The 24,019-nt window shown below is 31.1% G+C and overlaps 1 protein-coding gene across 50 annotated transcripts in view; it reads left to right on the top strand.

Moving 5' to 3' along the window:
• LOC143225498 (CUGBP Elav-like family member 2) overlaps positions 1–23,393 on the top strand; it is a 424,936-nt gene extending 401,543 nt beyond the window's left edge. For 16 of the 50 annotated variants that reach the window (XM_076455013.1, XM_076455051.1, XM_076455012.1 and 13 more), the window contains 11 exons: positions 293–370; positions 3,602–3,688; positions 3,907–3,966; positions 6,216–6,311; positions 8,285–8,311; positions 13,033–13,168; positions 14,062–14,147; positions 14,785–14,856; positions 15,109–15,252; positions 15,992–16,163; positions 19,766–23,393. In XM_076455013.1, the coding sequence (XP_076311128.1) occupies positions 293–370; positions 3,602–3,688; positions 3,907–3,966; positions 6,216–6,311; positions 8,285–8,311; positions 13,033–13,168; positions 14,062–14,147; positions 14,785–14,856; positions 15,109–15,252; positions 15,992–16,119 (914 nt within the window). In that variant the 3' untranslated portion in view covers positions 16,120–16,163; positions 19,766–23,393. The remainder of the gene's footprint in view (positions 1–292; positions 371–3,601; positions 3,689–3,906; positions 3,967–6,215; positions 6,312–8,284; positions 8,312–13,032; positions 13,169–14,061; positions 14,148–14,784; positions 14,857–15,108; positions 15,253–15,991; positions 16,164–19,765) is intronic. The other 34 variants (XM_076455048.1, XM_076455041.1, XM_076455043.1 and 31 more) reach the window with 13 other exon arrangements.
• The last annotated feature ends 626 nt before the right edge of the window (positions 23,394–24,019 follow it).

A 24,019-nucleotide genomic window follows, 5' to 3' on the forward strand; every position in this document is an offset into this window, starting at 1 on the left:
TTAAAATGTAACTAAAGAATTTTTTTTTTCATTTTGGGGTTATTTTATCATTCTGTGGTCAGACAGAGAAAGAATCTCAAAATATTTTTGCTGGTGGTAAATACATACTATACATTTTTCATTTCTTTACATTTTGTATGTAAATACTTTTATCATATGTATCAGGTTAAATATTTTTATTATCAAAACTCAGTAGTGATCTTTTAAAAACGGTAGGTATTATGCTGGTATAAGCATTTGACTACTGTTTTAAGATTAGGTTAGAAAAGTAATTATTTTCATCTTTATGCAGGTGTTGGATCCGTGAGTGTTCAGCAACAGTTGGCTGCTCTTGCAGCAGCCCAGGCCTCTGCCAATAACAGTAACACAGGTACATTGAAAATATCTTAACAACATTACATTACAGATGATATGTCAGTTGGCATTACCTTACAATGTAAACTAAGAAAAAAGAAATTCTGAACTTTAAGTGCAAATTATAATCCTTTGTGATTTTACAGTTCTTTTTTATGCTGAATAAAATTACATCCTCAGCATTTCTTGAGAGTAGAATTCATTTTTAATAGTGTTCAGTTCATGAAAAATAAATTACAGGTGAAAAGTTATCCATGAATTCTTAAGAAAAACAAATACAGAGAAAAAACTTTTCAGAGTCGACAATTTAGCTGTTATTTTTAAGGGCAAGCAAAGATTTATTATTCATTTGAAACTTCTTATATCTTGTTATATGTTAAAGATAAATTCTAAAAAATGGTATAAATTTTTCCTTGCAATAAGTTATTATCAGCTCGTGTTTCATGTGATTTGTGTATGCATTTTTTATAACCTTTTGTTATTTGTATCTCACATATGTTTGTGTTACAACCTTTAGCTATAACTTACTTAACTAATATGTGTGGGAATGGTCTAGTAGTTACTGTGCTAGAATATGGATTTCACAGTCTATGGTATGAGCCCTGATGCTGTTTAAACATGTCCCACTCTGTAGACCATTAAAAGAATGATGGTTGAATCAATCTGTTTGGCTAGTGTATCCCAGGAATTATTTGGTAGGTGCTGTTGGATGTCTGCCTTTCTTTTGTTGTTTCAGTTCAGATTTAGAGACAGATAGCCCTTGTTTAGCTTTGCTCAAATATCATAATGAACGAAGTTATTGCTAGTTATGTTGTTCTTGCTGAGAGACCTCTTCACTCTTTTATATTTCACGTGCATGAAGCAACCTGTTTCTTGTATCTTCCATACTAAGTTAAGTAAAGAGACAGTAACTATTGCGTATACAGTGAATGTCAGTTTTATTGCTGTTAAAGAGGGTTAATCACCATAGTTTTCAATCTTACACTGTTTCATCACATATCTGAAAAAATGTATCTAGTTAGCTGTTTGATAAGGTGTATTGTTCAGAAGCTTAAATCATACAACATTGGTTTGGGGGTTTCCTTTTTTGAATATATATGAACTTGTATATGAAACGGTTATGTTATTCTTGTATCGGTATGACTATAATGATGAGTACCTCTCATTTGATTGTTAAGGAAGTATGTTTGATCTTTTCCAGTCATTTTTAATAAACATTGAAGTTTGTTGATGATAATGATATGTGAATAAAATTTACTTTTAGTTTACTGTTTAGCTTATTTAGCATCTGCAAACACAAGAATCTGATGACATCTTTCAAGTTAAACATCACATTTTGCTTCACTGTACCTTACAACATATTCACTAAAATGTATTCAAGAGGTTAACTCTGATGAAACATTAGAAATATTCAAACTCTTATTAGAATTTAATATAAATGTTATACAATAATTGTGTGCCGAAGGATTTCTTTTTTCTCAGTTACAGAATGTGAGATAAACTGCAAAACATTAAATAAAGTTGATTAAAAATTATAAACAGTGCAGGTAGTCATTCATAATAATTTCATAACTTCACCACAAATGCTGTTACATCATAGAAAATATTGACAAATGATTAGCAGGATTAAATACAACTCACAAGGTACCAAACTGAATTTGAGGTTGGAATATTGAAATTGTGTAGCAAGAAGATAAAACAAGTTGTTTGAGATGACCAACCTTTGATGATGACTGCTTTGATGCCAAAAACATCAATACACTTATTTTTGTAGCATTTAAATTATCAGGTGATTGCTGTCAATATAAAAAACAAAGGTTTTTTCTTTTATTCATTTTGCAAATTCAGTAATCCCTGTATACTGCTTGGGAATGTGTTAGGCTAACTTAAAAAAAGATTTACTTTTGGCAGAAGTTGTAGTAAATTTGGGAATTGCAGAGGTTTTTATTTTAGAATAACCATGTTGGTGGACTGTAATAAACAGCTTTTTGCTCAGTACTTTTATGTCTATTATTATTAATGTTATGAAGAAAGATAAGATTAAACTTTGCTCATTAATCATAGAATATAGAAAATAAATGTGGCTTGGACACTGAACAAGAGGTGCATGATGATAAAAATAAATATTTTTGTTTAATTGGCTTTAGATAAACCATGCACTCACATACATGAGTATAAAAACTGACTTACTCTGCTCCACTGTACCATCCACTTTATTTTTAGTGTAAGTGAAAAGGTCTGTTTTGAAATTAACATCTGAGAAATCAATAACTAAAAATATATCTAATTAGGAGGTTTAGAGTACAATATGCAGTTCATTTAATGAATTATGTAAAATTAATATAAAAAGCTAAGATTCATTTGCATGGATTGAAAAGTTGTAGGTTTATTGGGACTCTTATTTTTTCAATCATTAATCACTCAAACTAAAAAGAAAATGATTTTCATCATACATTTTTTACTTCAAGTAATTCCAGTGTACAAATGTGTTGCTGAAATCTTGAAGTTTTATCAAAACTGTACAGATTACTTTATTTCATATAGTCTCTCTTTCTGTTTGAATGCATGCTTCAATGACAAAAATTGCTCACTGCTGTATAGAGAACCCAAAACTTCATTAGTGTTTTGTGCCTTTCTTATGAATACACAGTTTATATTCAGAAGTTGATAGCACATTATGCAACACAAGTGTAGAGTGTATAGGAGTCACTTGAAATGAATGAGTGTTTGTATGATTTGAAATATAGGAGTGTCCATTTACCTGACTATAGATGCAAGTAAACTGACCAAAATATTATTACATCTTATGCTCACCTAACTATTAACTTTCACAAATTCTTTAGATAGTCTCATTGATCCTGTAACAATCTTGTTTCCATAAAAGTGGAAATATAACACACTTAAAGTTTATGCATCTTACACTTAACATGAAGGAATAATATGTAGTAAAGCAAAGTTTCAGATTATTTTTGTACAAAAGAAAAAATATATTGTAATTAGGAATGTGATTTGTTTTTCTTTATAGTCTGAAACATATTGCACCAAAATCTAATTTATAAATTGTGTTAATACTTATTAGTTTGCAAGATACAAGAACTTTTTTGTGAACAAACAGAACTTATATCTTGTAGAATAATCAAAAACTACTCAGTAATGCCAGCAAGGAGTTGATGTCTGTGTTTAGTGTTTTGCCCATTGTACAGATCTTTCCTTTTTTGTCCAGTCTGTAACCTTTGTATTCATTCAGGCATCAACTCCCTGAGTCTTCAGGGGCTGACCAGTCAGGGGGTCACTGCAGGTCTATCTCTGCCTACATCAGGGAATAGCTCCTCAGGTCAGTGTTCTTCTCTTTCCTCTACACTTGATCATTTGTGAATATTTCTTTGTTGATATTGTGGTGTCTTTGCTATTTTGGATTGTCTCAGAAAAAACTCCAGTTCTTATCTCTGTAAATTATTACCAGCTTCTGTCCTTTCCCTTTATGCTTAGATTCTCCATTATTTTATTTTTGTCAGTGTAGTCTGAACAAAGATGCTTTCTTGCCTCTTCCAGATCTAAGTGCAGCCAACTTGCAAAGCCTTGCCGCGCTAGCTAACATAACCAACAATCCTGGTAAGTAAAACAAACAGCTAGATCTGAGGCTTGGTTTTGTTGGCACTGTCTGGTTTTATTTCTGGTTTTTTGTTTGGTATCATTCTAGAAGATTACAAGATCTTTGGAGTTGGTAAAATGATATCAAGTTATTGTGATAATTAGGAGCATAAAATTGAACTTATCAAATATTTTTACCCTATTGTTTTTTCCATTGAAATAGCATCAGTTAGTATTAAAACTAAATATAAACAGTATTAATATTAAATATAAAATTATAAGAAATTTATATGTGAGAGAAAGCTTAGTAGTCTGTCAGATTAAAACCAGTAAGCTGATAGGTGAACAGTGTACTTGCATATTTTACACTTGTCATATCTTTGTTTCTGTCTGTTCTTGAAAGATCTTAAGAGTTTCTTGTTTTAAAGCTTTACTTAACAAGAACTAAAGTAAAAAAATAGTGCTCACACTTTAAATAGAATATATTCAAAAAGTATCTTACATAAACTTAGTTAAAAGTAACCTTCAGTTTTGTGTTCAAAACTTGAAGAATACCTGCATTGATTTTTTTTATATTTTTAGTCAAAAGGATTTAACATAGATTCTAAAGAGTTAGGTAGGAATTATGTAAGATCTATAATTTAATTATGAATGATGTTTTTTTAGTTGCATAATGACTGGCTTCTACTTGAATATTATATACTGGATAAAATAACAAATGCTGTAATAGCAGGCCATATATTGTTAAAAGAGTGATTCAAGTAAATATACTTTAAAATAAAAATCAGAACTTGATTGTACATGTATAGTCTCAAAAAAGTGTTGATTGTAGGAAGAAAATTGTTTGCTTTCTGCTTGATCTGTTTATGCTTTTATGTGTACATGGTGTGCACTTCAACAGTACTGTAAAATATAGAAGAGTTTAACCACAGTTTTAACTGAAGAAGATTATCAATCTCTTATACCTCACCTTAAATGTCTAAGTTGTGGATATAAAGAATAATAAAGTTATATTGTAGAGATCATGGAAAACTTTATGGGTTATTCATGCAGATATATTTATGTGTGTGTGTGTAATATCATTACAGGCTGTTAGATTTTGTGGGTAATTATGATATTGTAACCATAGAAGTTGTTACATTATTAACACATTAAACAGGAGATTTTATGTCTTACCTATAGATGAGATATTATCTTAAAATAAATGAATGTTTGACATGGGTCATGAATGAAAGATATTATGAGGTCTTGATTTGATTATAGGTGTGATGATGACACTATAGAACAAGATGGGTTTTTTGCTATCGCTGAAAGAAATGTTGTGAAATTTTTTACAGGAAACATATTGTCACTGTAGAATTAAATAGATCTTTGATGTGGATAAAAGAGGATGTTATGAAGTCTTGAATACAGATATGATTTGGTGTTACTGTAGAACTAGACATATATAAAAGCACAAGATATTATAATGTATTACCTAATATTAAGATAGTTATTGTAAAACTAGATAGTTCTTTTGATGTGACTAAGACAGGATGCTACAAAGTCTTAACTTTAGGTATTGATATTGGTACTATAGAACTAGATGGGTCTTTGAGTTTATGAAGTTTTGACTGTCAGTAAGATGTGGCGATACTGTAGAATAAGACTGGTGACTAACACAGATAAAGTAATAGATATTGTTAGGTCTAAACTTTGTAGGTAAGGTATTGTTACCGAAGAACTTGACTGGTCTTTGCACAGTATCAGATTCTTGTTAATGTGGAATGAAAATATTTGTTGTTGTGTGCCAACCATAAAATGTATGTACCTTCCCAGAATATAAAAAAACTATATTGCAAACATTTGTTAACTAAATTGGTTTTAATGTTGTGTAAATAGTGGCATTTGTTGTATTTCTCTTTCTAGTCTTGGATATAATAATACTTGTTAAATTATGTTTTGTTTTGTTTTTTCATTTAAATAATTTTGCTATTTTCGTTTTTAATGATTAGCAAATTTTATGGTGTAATATAAAGAGAATTTAAAACTGTGTTGAACTTGTTATGAAAGTTATTATCAGTGATACTTTAATAAAACATTTCATTTAGTAACTACACCAAGGTAAATATAATTAAACGTTGTATAGGATATCGTGCAATAGTTTTTGAAGGAAAAAATTGCATTGTGAATTGAGTTGCATATTATAATTTTAAAAATAAAGCCATGTGTAATAACTGATAATTCACCTTGAGCTCAATCGTTATTTATATTTGGTTTTTCAATCATAGGTGGACTTAATTCTATGATGGTTCAAAACCTGGCAGCATTAGCAGCTGCTGGTGGAGGGAACAACTCGACAGGGATTCCTGGCCTGTCAGCAGCAGGTGAGATACCTCCCACAAAAAGAAAAAGTGATTTTGCCAATAATGGTAAAAATTGTGGCAAAAAAGAGTTTAAGCTGTTAAAGTGAAATGGTTGTTTCTTTTAAATTTCCACGTAATTCTTGAAACACAGATAAAATGATAAAAGAAGTCAATAGACAAAGGTTTTACCTGCCTTGCTAAAATTAAAGTGTACTATTTCTAAAAATATCACAGCAATATTTGTTTATATTTAGTTTTGCACAAAGAAGTAGTAAAATCAGTAAAAGTAGTTTAAAACGTATGTAAAGCACTTCAACATCTTTTTTTTTTTTATCTAATTCTCTTTGGACAGAGTTCTGTAACTGACTGAATTGTAGAATCCTTTAAGATTCTGTGAAAGTTTAAAATCATAGAATTTAAATGCTGTTTTAAAAATTTGTATGGGAAAGGTAAAAGTGTGGTTGTAATATTAACGATATGTTGTAAGTGAAAATCATGTTGAATTTTAACCATGACTTCTGTATGAAAATGAATTGAAATTGTAAGTTGAAAGTGGCTTCTACAAGAAGTAATTTTATGGAAGTACATTATATAAAAGTAGAGTTTAGACAAGTATTCCAGGAACCATGAATTTTAAACAAGTTATTAACCATATTAACTTATATTGCTATTCGTTGAAAAAAAGCAATCCTTTACTTAGAGTTCTGGTTCTAGTATAGAAGTTTTTTGACTCATCTAATCTTAATAAATCAACTAAAAATTGCATTTTTCTAGTAATTGCATTGCATAGATTAAATAATTCAGAAAATGTTTGTTTGTTCTTTCATTTCTAATGCAAGATGTAGTTGCATTATCCCCAATCAGTTTTTACAGGGATCTGAAATAAAAGGTTGTATCCAAATCTTTCAGAGTCTCTATAGTACAAAAATTACAGGCTTAATTATTATTTGACAAATTATTATTTTCACCCCTGATGAAGAACTCAAATGTTGTTTGTAAAGATGAAGTTTGAAGCACCTGACATAAAATTAAATTCTTACTGTTTATATTCAGGAATGATTCTCTGTTTAAACTTCTAGACCTGTGGGTTGTTGTTTGTGTTAGATTAATTTTATTTTGGTTATTTAAAGTGTTTAGCACTTATTTACATATTAATACGCTTTATCCAAACTGGAAAGGCCTCAAGTGCTGATAGTTACTTTCTGACTTTAGGTAGTTTAAATGAACATCATCGAGTGTGCATGGTGATTGAGATTGTTTTAGTTGAGAAAACTGAAAAATCATAACTGATATAACAAACTTTTATATTGAAAATTTGCAAAAAAGAATATTATGTCTTTACATATTCATATCCTTCTCCCTAAAAAGTGTTTTATGAATGGTTTGGGCACATTAATGAAATGTAATTTTGTGGAAATTATTAAATCAAATTGTATTTAGATGCTATCTATAGCTGTGGACAGAAAACTGTATTATGGGTAATAGTGAGCTTGCTTACCACCAGTAATTTTGAAATCAACATGCTTCTGTTACTTTGTCATAAATTGTCATTTCTCACCTATTTTCTGTATGGATATGTCAAATAAAAATATATTAAATAATTTAAGTGCATGGCCTTATCCTGATTTGAAAGATTTTTTCATGAATTTATATTCATTTTGTAGTTTTTTCTTAAGTTGCTTTTTAATTTTCTCATAATTGTATTTTTCATTATTAGTAGTATTTTTATTGTAGAAATTATTAAAGATGTATATATTATTCAGTTGTTAGTAATTATAGTATATGGAGGAAAAAGGGGTATATATAAATTGTACTCATTTTATTGATTTAGACCAGAAAGCTTGTTTTTTTACCTCAGTACCTTTTACCTCATTTATGGCATGGCACATTCCTTAATCATTTGATTCTGATTTACTTAACTAACTGTCTTTTTTTTTTTTTTTCCTTCTTTTGGTTGGGTTGGTTGACTCTTCATTGATTGCCTCGGGACACAGCTGTCCTTGGTAGAGCTGTCAAAGCAGGTGAGAAATGTCTGCATGTATGTTTTCAGTTTCATAATTGACCCACCTGCTTTGTTTCTTAACAGTTAAAGATTTATTTGGTATTGTGTTCCAAGCCAGTGCTTACTTCATCAGTGTCATTTTTGTATGTACTTTTTTGGTTATCAGGTTAAACTATCTTGTGTAATTGTTAGCACTTCATAAGCTCTATTTTTCCTTGTTTGTTATTTCCTCTTTACAGCATGTTTTAGAATGCAGCACATTAATCTTTGTTTGTTAACTTTCCTAACTAGTGTCATTTTTTCAAAATGTCACTTTGTTTGTCCAGTTTATATGTAAAAAGTAAATGTTAGAAACATTAAATATGACTATAATTTCAGTTTAATTTGTTTAAAGTAATAACAGATCTCTGCAGAAGTAATTGCATTTTAGTACCTTAATTTTCCAAATATGATATGCTCCCACATGTGATATACGAGGTCTGTTAAAAAAATACGCGGACTGTTTGAATTGAGCGGCTCCAGTTGGTTCCAGGGGAATCCGCTTGGTGTCGCTAGGCTTGCACAGATCAGCTGATTACCACGCCATTTCCTGATTGCAGATATCCTCATTTGTGTATTAGCTACGCGGTTTTAAGTGAAGTGCGATTTTTTTCGTTTGGCGGATTTCAGAATGAATGACCTGAAGGAGCAACGACTTGCTGTGAAATTTTGTGTTAAACTTGGAAAATCTGTGACTGAAACTTTTGCTATGCTTAACACGGCTTACGGTGATGTTGCTATGAAGCGTACGGCATGTTTCAAGTGGCATGAATGTTTTAAGGATGGTCGACAGTCCATTGAAGATGATGAGCGTCCTGGACGTCCTTCCACGTCAACTGACGACCCACATGTCGACAAAATCAACACCCTGGTGCGGGCAAATCGATGTCTGACTGTCAGGGAGCTTGCTGAAGAGTGTGGGATATCAGTTGGATCTTGTTACGAGATTGTGACCGAAAAATTGAAGATGCACCTTGTTGGTGCGAAATTTGTGCCACGCCTGATGACGGACGAACAAAAAGCCCATCGCGTCCAGGTTTGTCAGGAACTGCTTGATCGTTCAGAAGAAGATGAAAACTTCTTGTCAAGGATCATAACAGGTGATGAATCATGGGTTTATGGTTATGACATTAAAACGAAGGTCGAATCGTCCCAGTGGATGGGTGAAACATCCCCCAGACCCAAAAAAGCTCGCCAAGTTCAATCCAAGGTTAAGGTGATGCTGACAGTTTTCTTCTATGCCAAGGGTGTTGTTCACCACGAGTACCTCCCCAAAGGCTCCACAGTGAATCAGACATACAACATTGAAGTTCTGAAACGTCTGAGGGATGTCATCCGTTGCAAAAGGCCAGAAATGTGGAGGAGTGGTGACTGGTTTTTCCATCACAACAACGCTCCAGCCTATTCAGCCCTCAGAACTCATGAGTTTTTGGCCAAACACTCGATCACTGTTCTTCTTCTTCTTCTCCCCCATCCCAATTGGGATAAGTGTGTGCGTTGGGGAGGAGAGTACTTTGAAGGGGTCTCAGACCTGTAACTTCTAAATAAAGTACATTTTGTTTTATGACGTCAGTCCGCATATTTTTTGAACAGACCTCGTACATGCTAATTTTCACAAACAAAAGTCTGATTTGCCTCATCACCATAAATACTATGCACCTAGCCTTTGTAATATTGTGGTTAAAATAACTTTTTGATGACAAAAATATTAGTGTTCTTATAATTTCTAATTGCATTTTCACTATAGTGTTTGCTATCTTTGCAATTATGCCTTTCAAATAAACATTATCAAAAGGTTGGAATATTCATAAAATATTTAAAAGGTGAGTTCAACTGCAGTGACTTTTAAACAACAAATGTGCAAAAAGTGGGATCATTGGCTCTTCTTTGAAGCACATGTATTTAAACCATGAGATAAACCTAAGAAACCAGACCTATTGCTTATTACTCTTTTGGTAAAATAAACCAGAAATTCCAAACATCTAACCCTAATTCAGCATGGCTTTAACCTTCCTGTCACAATCATCCTTTTGTGTGTCTGTCATGAGGATTCAGCAAGTTGCATTTAAAATGTAATTAAACTACATTCTTATGATGATACACCAAAAAACATATCATAAAAGCTTAACCAATTATGCATATTTTAATAGATTATAAATTTTAAGTTATTAATTTGATAAGGCAATATTTACAAAAACACTAATTTCCTCTAGTATGAGAATTGTAACATTTTCTCTCTAGGCATCCCCTTTTCTCTAATTTACTTACCTTTCCTTTAAGAAATATGAAATGTAACCTACAATAATCATTATAATGTTTTCATCACTCAGACACAACATAATTTTTATAAACTTCAATTGTATTTGGGTACATAGGCATCAAATAGAAAAATCAAACAAATTATTAATGCAGTAGTACTATTAGTATGAAAAAAGTAGGGCTGAGTGTCATATATGATCGACAGCAAAACAAAAGAAAATCCAGGTAACCACTCTATTTCTTGAAATACTCATGTATATTTTTTAATTATTATTATAGAAGTAATTAAAATATAAAAATAAGAATATTTTTAGATTAGTCAAAGTTAGATCATGTAAAATAATATTTTAAAAGTTGTTTGGAAGGTTCACTTGCAAATACATGAGTTACATGTTCACTAAGTGATTTACAACTTATAATGGTATGAATAGTGGTTAGATATAGTTCAATGAGCAATAAAAAAAAATTAAGTATAAGTATGCATTTGCAAGTTTAAAATATATTTGGGATATGTGATTGTAGTTTCATGTTACAAGTTGAATTCATTGTAGAAGGAAATAAGGTAATCCAGATTTCTTTTGTAGATACAAGACTAATCAAATTAATCTTGTATAGAGTTAGGGTAGAGAAAATAGCAATTAAAATTCAAAGTTTTACTGAAAAACGTTTTAAATTTATTTAGGAGGACTTAGAAGATTACACAAATGAAATTTTAAATTTTTGAGATGAAGATAGCTATTTTGAACCTTAATGTGGAAATTTATTTGCACTTGGGCTAATAAAATAAAAGGTGTTTTAATGAACAAATCAACTGTAAAATATTTCATTAAAAATCTTATTTCTTTGTGTACAAAAAACTTGTTTACTGAATGTCTGCCAGATTTTGTGAAGATACACACACTAGTAAAAGTTATAGTATGGAATCTATGATGAGTAACATATGGTTATAAGGTCTGTCAATTCAAACAACCTCATTGTGAGATAGTTGAGAAGCATTGTTTCACAAATGCCATGGATGATTTAGAAGGTGACATGCTCTAGGATGCTGATGCTGCTGCACTAGATGATGAAAATGAAGACAGTGTTCATGATGATTATAAGATGATAGGGAAGTTTTACCACCTATGTGAAGCTAGTGAATTTGGAGGTTTCACCAAAAATTATTTGTAGTTTTGAATAGCAGGCATTATGTAGTGATAACTATGTTTGCATTTTCAAACATTTTTAAGTGTGTGTGTAAATAAGTTTGGAAAATCACAAGACTCAGTAAATTGATCATGTTATTTCAAGGTCACTTTTAAAGATTTTCAAAATGAATGAAAATAGAAAATTTTCATTTATGACTTGGAAACAGAGAGGGTTAGTGAAACATACCATTGAAATGCAACATTTTTAATAAGTGTGTTATCATTCACAACACGTTAAAAAAGATGGTCTAGACTGTCTGAAAAAACAAAAAAAAACAATTAGATTTGTTGCTGTGCATTATACATGCCTTAACTTCTAAATAAATGTTTACTGGAAAAATGCATATTATATTTGGAAAATTACACTATATCAGATTTTGAACGTTTGAGATTGTTCAAGTTTGTGAATAACAAGTGCATAGAAATAGATTTTAAGATCTTTAACATTAGGAAATAGTGTCCCTTATATTGGGTATCAAAAGAAAGATATGATTAGATTAATGAGTAACTCACTGTCATCAGTCTTTATGTAAAATGCTGTTTATTACATGAAAAGCGTGTTGGCCTGATTGTTGGAAATACTGTTTCCTGTTGATTGCTTCAGAATGTATACTTTGTAAGTGATTGTGTTGTATAGCTTATTTAAGTGTGTTTAGAAATGCTAGTTTAATTTGCAGAATAAATCCTATTTTCTTAATGTCTGTTAGAGAATCCTCTTGCAATTACTGTTCTTTCTTTTGTTACTTACTGATAGAAATTTGTGAAGATTTGGTACCTTATCATACAGAAAGATTTACTCATTCTTCAAACTTATAAAAAAATAAAATAAAAACCTTAGCATAAATTTCTGTTATCTTATACTATGTTTATTTTTAATTTGGTGAGAATACAAAATTTTTATTGGGGTTTTTCTTTTTCAAACCAAGCTCACTTTGAAACTTAAAACATGTAATCTGTAAATCTATGTCACATCAATTTATTTGATTAATGAAAAAGCAAGTAACTTGAGTCTTGTTTCTCTCAGCTATACCTCTAACATTTCAGGAAGAATGATGCACATTCCACGTAATTATGGTATCTTTCTTTTAATCTGTTTTTAGTGTAATCTACCTGGTAGGAACAAAATAAACCTCACTTGTAGTTTGCATCTTTTTGGCTACCTTTCAGTTAAAAAATAAAATCGCATTTATTAATATAAGCTATTGAGTGATAATCTACCAGGTACTTCAAGACACCATTTCTTTTGTCACACAAGGTAATATATCAGGAAACATGTCCAGTGCCAACTCCTCCCTTAGTGGTATGAACTCTGTGAGCCCAGTGTCCAGTGTGGCACTTGGAATGACCACAAATTCTCTCTCCAGCATGGGGACTTTAACTGGCATGAATGGGTAAGATACATGACTAAGTACAATATATATTTGCTATACTGTGTATGATTTAGTGTTGAATATATTTATAAAGTAGAAAAGTTGTCACATTTAAGAACTTAATAGCAGTGGACATTTTGTTTTTATTTTTTGCAATTTATATTCCACTATACTTTCTTATTTTAAAAAACTGATTTGAATTTTTAATTTATTGAAGTATTTTCATAGTTATATTTCTCTGTTATGTTTTTTTAACACTGACTTGGTTATGTGCACTTGTGTTTTTTTTCCAGATTTCATATGATTAAAATTTTTATTATAGCTTGCAATTACACTTTCTACACTTTTGTACAGAATGGACTGTTACACAACAGATAAATTCCTTCATAAGTTATTTGTTAAAAAAGAGTGAAGGAGTTGAATTACAAGTACATTGTAGAACAAGTGTGTGAAGTTAACACTCCTACGAAAAGTGGGGCCTAATAGGCCCCAGAGCAACTTGAAAGGTTATTAATATTAGGCTAATAAATTTTTATTTAAATGAAATTGCCATTTCATTTGATTTCATTTCATTAAATACAAAATTATTAGCCTAATATTAATAACCTTTCAAGTTGCTCTGGGGCCTATTAGGCCCCACTTTTCGTAGGAGTGTTAAAAACTTACATCTGATATTTCTTAGTGTCTATACAATGTTAGCATATAAGAAATCAATGTATGTTTGTGAAAGCTTATCTCATTCTTTCTGGTGTTAATGTACAAATGTGAAACTTAAATTTGGTAATATCTCACTGTAGGCAATATTAGCATTTCATTAAAAATAACTGTGACTCGTACTAACTTTGAACTGTCTGCCATTTGCTTGATAATCACAGAAAAAGAATTAATTATGCTATTGAATTTTACTCGTTTAGTCTTGGAAACACAACTGGTTTAGCAACCAATGGTCCAAGCTTGGATGCCCTTGCCCAAGCTTACTCAGGAATGCAACAATACCCCTGTAAGTTTCATTATCTAGAGTAAATGTATACATGTATGTATGATTTCAGGATTATGAATTCATAAGTCTACTATCATCAAATATTTTAGAAACAGTCAAACTCACATTTTGAATCTCTTAATGTAAGTTCAGTGCTACTATTTTATATTCAATAGTGCTTTTTTTTCTGGGTATTGGACCATTTAACAATTAGAAGCAATATGTTAGACTGTTTTGTAATATTCATTCTAAAAGGTGTAATGATATTAAGAGCTGAAAGAAGTTATAACTTTCTAACTGGTTTTGATTTGTAGCATTAGAACATTTAAATATCACATTGTGTTTCAATTTATTACTTCTATAAAAAAACAACAACAACATGTACAACTTAGCTCATTAGTGCTTTGTGTGTGTTTGTATCCTTATTGCCAGTGATTGGTGTGTTTGAATTATGTATTTAAACTTAATCAAGTGTTTTTGTTATTCATGGGTTTTAAAGTTATTTTTGTATTTGTATTTTGTCTCTTGCCATTGAATTTTTTGTATCAAGAGCTACACTGAATTGTAGTTGAATATTCACCTTGAAATGTTGAATTATTTGTTTTTTGTAGGACATATGTTGAAATTTATTGCCTCATTCTGTAATATTGTTTTGTAGCTGCCTTGCCAGGAACCTTCACCCAAGTTGGATTACAGCAGTCTCAAAGCCCAGTAGGAAAGCAAGTAGAAGGTAAGTACATAAATCAGCAATGCTATGTATAAAGTTACTTATATTTCAGATAATTTTTACATTTTCTATGCACAGAAATATGCACACAAATACACATACAGTTTAGGTATTTTATTCAGTACAGAAATAAGATGTTTGATATTAATAGTGAATAATTACATGCATCTATTTAAAGTATTTTATCACAGTAGTAAACTTTACTTATGAAACTTAAAAACTTATAAAAATGTTTTTGTTTAATGTGTTCTATAGGACCTGAGGGTTCCAACCTATTCATCTACCATCTTCCCCAGGAATTTACAGACAGTGATCTTGCCCAAACTTTTCTTCCTTTTGGAAATGTGATTTCTGCTAAGGTCTTTATTGACAAACAGACTAATCTCAGCAAATGTTTTGGTATGCCTTCTGTTGATATTATTTAACTGTAAAATAGAAAGTTTAAAAAAATATCTTAAAACACCTTATTAAAATTTAAAGGTTCTCTAAATCTCGAACAACATTTTGGATAAATGGCTACTTTTGAGATTATTAGCAACTAATGAGCAGTAAAACTTTAATAAGTTTGTGTTTCCTATATTTAGTTTTTAACTTCAAACATGTTTTCAGTGTAGAATATTTATGCTCATTAATATTTTTTGGTGAATCTTTTCAGTTGTTTAAATAAGGTACATTTATTGTGTTTATGCCAGTTTGATCAACATTTTGAATAAAATAAAACTTCAGAGAACTAAGTACATTTCAAAGCTAATAACACAGTGGTGTTAGTTAATGATATAATATGTACTTAGAGTGTCTCTTATATTGTGTTAGAAGTTATCACGTTTAAGTACAGTTAGGTAATTTAAAAAAAAAACATTGTACAGTTAATGTAATGAAAATATTAAACTTTGACCCACAGTTTTATTTAATTGGACCTTAGTAATACAAATTACAAAATATCTATGACTACAGGATTATAAAAAAACGAAAACATTTGATGTAATTAAATTATAAATTTTCAGTTCAGAATGATTTTTATAGATATAAAAGTTTGTAACTTTATTGTTTCTGGTCTCATAATATATTGTATCTGTTTTACTCCTCCAAACTTATAGTAGCAGTGTTATTAGTTTTAATTCCTTTTTTTATTTGTTAGGATTTGTGAGCTATGATAATGCTGTAAGTGCTCAGGCTGCCATCCAGGCTATGAATGGGTTCCAGATTGGCACAAAGAGACTCAAGGTACAACTTAAGCGGTCAAAAGATGCCAGCAAACCCTACTGATAGTATCCACTGCCTTGACCAACACACTACCTGTTCTTCATGTGGTATGTATTTGGTTTGTGGTTTTACCAACAAAGTGTTAACTGACCATTGTGAATAAAATAACTCATTGTATATACCATTAGGCATTAAATTGTATTGTTGATTACTGCTCTTGTTACAATGCTTTTTCTCTAAGTAATAATGTCTCTCTGTATGTTTTTGAACAAGCCACAACCTGTACATGTAAAGAATACATTTTACAGTTTGTTTATAACATAAATCAAGACATTTAAATACTGGGGTTGGTTTGAAATAATATAAGGTTTGGCTTACAAAATAGTAGAGCTGGGCGATTAGCTTGAGTAACTGATATAAAAGACTAGCTGTGAGCATTGAATTAGTGTTACAAAAATAATCAACTGATTGTATTTAGTGTGTCTGGTTATTTTTATTTTTGATAATTCCAACTATCCAAATAATTTAAATATTACCATTATTATTTTTGGTTAATTTAAGGTTGTTCAGCCAATGGCAAAAGTGGCTACATTGTACTAGCAATGAGATATTTAAAACAATACTTAGAGAAAAACATTTCCTTGAAAACCAGTTGACCTTCATGATGTCACTGAACTCCTTTTATATATATATCACTTATTCAGTTACACCACTAATTCCAATTTGCCCCTAAATTAAAAATTTCCACCTTTTTGAAAGCATTTAGGTTATAGGGATTTCATTCATTACTGGCAATCAGTTGTTAATGCATATCTGGAAGAATCAACTGTCACTAACTTTACAAAATAGTTCTGACTGTTAAGGGGAGGGAGTTTATGGTTTATCTTTATCCTCCTCAGCCAGTGTTTCAGAATATCTTAAATTTATTCCATTAAATACTTTTCAGGCTGATCAAGGTAGATTCTGGATGTTGGTTTCACAAACAACTTTTGTAAATTGAATGTAATATAATGTGGATGGTGCATTGTCATTCTGAAGTAATGTCCTTCTCCATAGAAATTCTAACTATAGGCAATGTACCTTTTTCCAGAATATCACAATATTCAACAAGGCATTCTTTCTCCTGTGTCTGTTACCAGCTCATCAAGCACAGACTAGCATAAGGAAGCTAATACTGTTGTACCATCTTTACTGCTTTTTACTTGTTGGAACAGCACAATAATCATCCAAAATGTTCTCCATGTTGCTGTAAATTTCAAGCATAGCCATTAAGAACAAACAGTTAGAAACATGATTCATTACTCCACATGGTTGGTTTTTCATTGTTCTTTACTCCAGTATTAGTCAGGGTTGTGATAGAACTAGCACCTTTCATTAATTGTTGTGATATTTAGGTCAAGGACTACAGTGTGCTTGTAAAATCCAGGAGCATAGAATCAATTCTCCACAGTGAATGTATTAGTCTGCAGTTTGAATGTTAGTTGAATTTCTGAGTTTTAGACATTCGCTACCAAGATTACAGATGTGCACATTTGACATTCGTTCACATGTATTCATGACTCACATATTCTTCATAAATACAAAAATGTAAAAATTACATGTTTTACATATGTTGTTATTTCTATTCTTTAAACTGAAAACAATGAAATTGTATTAAAGCTCATTTAAAATTCTTTACTGTTTTAAACCTAACAGAACAGAATTAGAAAGCACTGGAACATTGATATGCTTATTAAATAGATGGCTCTATGTAGAACAGTATTAAATCAAGTAATTAATGATGCTAAGTAAAAAATTACATTATTAATAAATACTTTAGTGTCAAAACGTTCAACCATTGTTGTGTGTAACAGAATAGAGTAGTAAACAAGTGTTGTAGGTGATACAGTGTTGAGTAAAGAGGTGTTTCTAGGTAGAACAACCCAAAAGTAAGTATGTGGTGTTATTAGCTGCAACAATTTAAGCCAATGGATAAGTGTTGCTATGTAGAAAAATTATGAATAAATAATTAAGTGTTGTTAAGTAGTGAGGAACTAAATCAATAGTTAAAAATTACAATGTTGAGTAATAGTAAGTGAACTAGTAGGTTGTGCTAAGTAAGGGAATGCTAGAAAAGAAAATAGTTTGCATGTGGTACATCTCTCTATGTTCGGAAATACTGTACCTTGTGTGGAAACAGTGCTAGAAAAGTAGAAACAACACTTGCTTTTTATTTTGGAGAATATTGTTCAGTGTATGTAAATTGATCTAATTTAAAAGCATTAAACAGAAGTAATAAAATAAAACTTAAATTTAAATTTTGTAATTGATAGTAATTAAAACTATGACAATAAAAAATGTTTTTTGGTATTACATTAAATAATGCACGTATAATATAAATTCAGTTTATATACATGATATGAAGCAAGAGTTGTGTGACATGCAACTTAATCATACATCAGGTAAAGTTTAAAAATACTTTTTTTAACACTTGTTAACTGTTTCTGTTTATCCACTCTGAATTTGTGCACTGTTTTAACATTTCAGTTATTTTTACGTTCAGAGTAATTTTTGATGACATTCATTCCTGTTATCTGAAAGGATACATTGTTTTTTTAATAATAATATTTTTTAGTAATGCTGTGTTACTTGTTACTGTGATGTAATAGTTCATAAAAGTACATTAACCACATAAAGAATGGTACAACAACTGCATTCCAAAGTTTTTTGGTTTTTTTTAATGTCTGCAGAGTCAATCCATCTTGATAAAAGAAGATAAATTATAATTCTAAATTTATTCTATGCATCTATACAGAATATGGCTGTTCTTTAGGAGAATATATAAACCTGTTTTACATAGAAATTCAGACATCTTACAAAAGTTTTTGCACTCAAGATATATTTGTAAAGTAATAGCATCAGTTTGACAAATTCATGTACATATAGAGAACAAAAAAAGTTTGGCCATCATACAGTTTACATATCATACCTACATAAGCCCCAGAACCTCTTAAATATGTGTCTAGTTGTTATTGTTTTCTGTATTCCTGTATACATTTTTCTTTTATTTACCCTTCTTTGCCACAAATTGAACAGCTGGTAATTTTGATATCAAATACATAATTCTTTATTTGAATAGCATTGCAAAAGGTTGTGGCATTGCACTTTGATCCTCATCCATGCATGTAGGGTTAACTAAGAATTTGATGACACTTAGTGTTAGAAATCTTACAAAAAAAGATTTAATCTCTGATTTTCCAACAGAGAGAGGCACTTTGAGAAATTTGTCACTACCTTCACAGAGAATGATTTTAACATTTTCTACTCGAAGTTTCTGTTAGGTAGACAGTTATCAAATAACATATTTGGTTGTTAATTCTTTTATATTATTTTTCATTGCATGTGATTGCTGTAACTATAAGCTGTTTATAGTTTTACCCATATGTGTTTTTACTGTAAAATAAATGCTGAAAGTTTGTTGTTTTTTATTAGTGTCCATCATTTGCCCTCTGGTGGTAGTATCTGTAACCTCAAATGGTAGATCTCAAGTGAAATATGATCAATGTGTTTGTAGATTTATGTGTGTGCGTGTATTCAATTGAATGCTCTAAAGCAATCGAGTTAGATATTTTAAAACACATTGTTTATAAACCACATTGTTGTCCACCAGGGGGCAACACTTTATGTTGTACATTAGTTTAACACCCTTGTTTGTTTGTTTCTTTCGTAGACTGTCCACTTGGTGCATTTCACGTGACCTGTGTCTCCTGTACCCGTGCAGTGCAATGGTGTGCTGTAACTTCTTCTCCCTGTCCTGTATGCCACGTACCTCATACTTTGTGGGGTGTCGTGAGTGTGAAGCCTTTTTTATTTTTTTTCTTAAAATTTATTTTGAGAAATGTCACCAGATGGCTATCAGAACGGGTAGTTGTTAAAGCAACGTTAGTGGCGATCCTAGCAGTTAGGCCTAACTTCATTGGAATACTTTATAGAAACCACTACCGTCCCCTTGTACAAAATTAATGTTGTGGTAATTGAGTTATCAGCTTAGATTCTCATATAAATGTTAACTGGGGAATATTTTCATTTTTGTCCTGGTTTGTAATAGCTTACAATATGTTTGTTTTGATTGTTTAAGTGGTATTTTGGAGCCCAACACTTGTAATGTTCTGTAATTTTAAGGCTTTTTTTGTCCACTATATGTGGCAGCTGACCTAAGTATGTATTGTGTTTAAACTTTCAGTATGTTATCACATTGTAGTTATGTCTAGACACCAAGAGGTTGGGGTGTTAGTTGTTTTTTTTCTTATATTTTTATTTAACTTTAAAATTATGAAAAATGTATTCACACAAATATGTACAATTTTTAACACCTGAATTGGCGGGCATGCAGCGAATAATACCTTTTCCTGCTTTAAAAGTCAAGAGAAAAATCAAGGTTTTCACCACTTCATGAAGTGGTCGCTCATTTGCTTTTCCGGCCAGGTAGACGAAATATTAAGTACAGAAAGACAAACAGAGTCTGACCAATTTCAAAACTTACTGCTGAACTTAATTACTGACATAAATTTATCTGTAGTTAGCAATTAAAACCCGGCCTAGGTTAGTAAACACACTCGTATATACAGTATTGGTACTTTCAAGACGAGCTTAGTAATTGTGAAGAGAGCTGTAACCCAATACTTGCACCAGTATTATCCCATAAATACACATGATAAACCTTTTTCACACTAGAGGGCGCTTTTATGCAGTAATGACTCGGAAAATTGGGCGATGCTATCGAAAGAATTGTGTATCTAGTCTCTTTGTGGAAGGGTTTGATTTTTTTTTTAAATACAAATAACGTTTCTTGTGTCGGTGTAAAAAAAACAAAAAAACCAAAGACACGTATCAAATATTTGCAGTGAATTGACTGCCTTAAGCGTGGTGTGTTTATCCAGTTGTAACCCATTTTTGCTGTGGCGTCACCAGTGTTTCGGGTTTGTTGTTTCTGGTTCGTGGATTCATTGTAAGTAAAACTGTCTTAGCAAATGTAGGTGTAGTTGTGCACCGGTCAAAGTGTGGTCCCTGTAGTATGTGTTTCCACATAGAAGTCGTTGTTGTGGCACGCAAATCATGTTATTACAGTCTGTTTGAATATTTTTGTGGATTATTTTTTCAGCAGAGAACTCTTCTTAGCCGCTGTACCCATGACGTGGTAAGGGTGTTCAGATAACTGAACATATCCACCCACACGCACGTATTATATTTAACCCCACCAAACAAGAAAGTTTATCGAAGACTAAGGCCATATTGTAATCAATCACTTACCTGTTGAAGCATTTTAAAGTATGTTTAAACTTGTTTTCAATAGGTGTTTCCCTTAATGAAACAGCAAGTGTAGGAACTTCACCCATATAATTAAGGAAATCCCAAACAAAGACAGCAGCTGTACTTTGTGTTGAAAATTGGCGTGTTATGACTTTAACTTTAACTATAAACTTAGTTTATAATATTTGCATATATCGTTAATTCTTATGAAATATATTTTGTAAATTAGAAGACATCGTTAGTGGGTGCGTCATGGATACAGTGGTAAGGCACTAAACAAAAAAAAAAGTAAGACATTTGATGTTCCTTAGTACTTAGAAAATGATATGTAATTTATTACACTATGGGCAAGCTGTATATTAAAAGCTAAATACGTGTTGAAATATAATGGCTCAAAAGATTCTTCTGTGTAATGATGTTGGTTGTCGGTAGGGAACGCTCTACCAAGCCGTATTCACCAAACTTGGGTGCCAAAAACATGTGACGTTAACGACTTGTTTGTCAGAAGGTGGCCTACTTTGACCATGGACTATATATTACTATAGGTTTCATCTGTTTTGTTTTCTTGAAAGTGAGGTATGTTTCATGTTTTGTTATTTAACTTCCTACGTTATTTTACGTTTATAAAAACTGAAAATCAAAATATTTTTAAACTTTCTCACCAGTATTGCTTTCCGGTTCTAGCAATCTTTTTTTTTTTTAACCAACACCTTTTGTAAGGTTATTTACGGTGAACTAATGTACATCAGCCTCTGTTGTAAAGCGGATTTTGTTTTCGCATATTGAACTAGTACTTTATATTTTATTGTGGAACTGAGCCATCTCCCATATATATATATATGTATATCGAAAAACTCACTTGATGCTTTTTGGAAGCGACCAAAAATTAACTGTTTTCAAACACAAAAATTTAAAGAAATTATGCAGACTGAGTTAAAGGTTGAATATTTGCATTGGTTAGCATAATTTTACGTATGGTGGCTTCTTTAATTTTGTAAGGACAGAGTTATATTAGAATGATAAAATTTAGGAAACGGCTACTTGTTTAAGGAATTTTACATTTAAAATTGTACTAATATTCATCACAGTGTACTTGGATACATGAAGTTAGGGAACATTTTTCAAAGGAATTATTGTGAAGTTCATATTGTGTTTGTAAATGATTATGAAAAAAAAAATTAAGTCAACATTCATCGGGCAACACATACGTCATCCTAAACTGAAAATTCCCAACATTTGCAGGCTGGAAAGCTTCCTGTTGCTAGCTGTATTTATGAATTAACATTTGTAAAACTTCAGTATTGTACTGTTAAAGAAAAGGTTTTAATGTATTTAAGTGTGTGAAAGTTTGTCCCGCTGGACTGTATTACCAGGTGTAATTTTGAAAAATGAAACAGTAGTTTTTAACCACATTTTCTACCTATAAAACTTGAGCATGGAAAATTCTTTCAAATAAATCACTTGTGCGTCAATAGCGTTTAAAGATGTACACTTCAGTTGCCCAAAGATAAGGGAAAACACAGCATTCCAGCCGGCTGTTTAGAAAATTTCGACATTTTCTACTTGTGTTTATTATTGTTATTATGACATTTGGCCATGGGTCGGTTAAGTGACTCACTCCCTTTTCTTTTTTATGCAGGAACATTTCATATTAAAATCCTCTTCGGCCTCGGCAGAGTTCGTATTGTAACATGTAATGTTTGTTTATTCAATTTAGAGTCTCTGGCGGTATAAGAATGTGATGATAAGTTTGTAGTTATAGGTTAAGGTAATGCTATATATTGAAAGAAAGAGGAGAATGTTATTAACTAAACTCTACAGGTATTTGCCAAGTCGCAGTTCTTATGTTACCCGTGGCTTTATGGAAGCTGTTTTGGGTTTGTTTGTTTTTTTTTGCGCACCAATAAATAAGGAGAGTTAAAAAATGTGTTCTTGACTGAGTTTCTACTAGAAAAGTTTTTATATTTTTTTAAACATTAGTGATACAAATTATTGCATAGTCTTAAGACATACAGTTATTAAAATTGATAAATTGCTATTCCAAGAAAGATACGTAACACTTCTAATTAGAAGGTATTCAGTCCTGTTTCTGTCTTTTTAGTACCTCAAAATTTAGGCAAGATTTTGAAACACGTTAAAGAAGTTTTGATAGTCGATAAGTAAACTAAAACCAATCTGTAGCTCCAATGACGTACGTGAGCCTTAAAGAAAGAGACCCCATTCTGTCAATCTTACTGATATTATGTATGTAAAAGAAAACACAGTTACAGCATAAGTAAAATCTTATTTTCAATTTTGTTTGTATGATATTACATCGGAGTGTGAAGAATATCAAATATTTACGTCACCCTTGATACCAAAAATCGTTATTTTTTTTCCCTTATGAATGAGATTATTGGATGTAAGGTTGAGTACTATGGGTCGAGTTCCTTGGGCACACACACAAACACACTCATATTAATTCTATATATCTTGCAGTAGATAAGACGGAATTATATTAGTAAAATATTGATATTTTTTGTGCATTTCTGTCCGGGAAAGTGAAAATGTTAGAAAAAGTAGTTTATTATTCGTTGTTACAGTGCGATATTTTGTAATGATAGCAAAAACATCAATAATTAATAACAAGCCTAGACGTCATTAGTGCCAACAATTTCAAATAATATCACGTAAG

The sequence above is a fragment of the Tachypleus tridentatus genome, chromosome 9 (genome assembly GCF_004210375.1).
Source record: "Tachypleus tridentatus isolate NWPU-2018 chromosome 9, ASM421037v1, whole genome shotgun sequence".
NCBI lineage: Eukaryota > Metazoa > Arthropoda > Merostomata > Xiphosura > Limulidae > Tachypleus > Tachypleus tridentatus.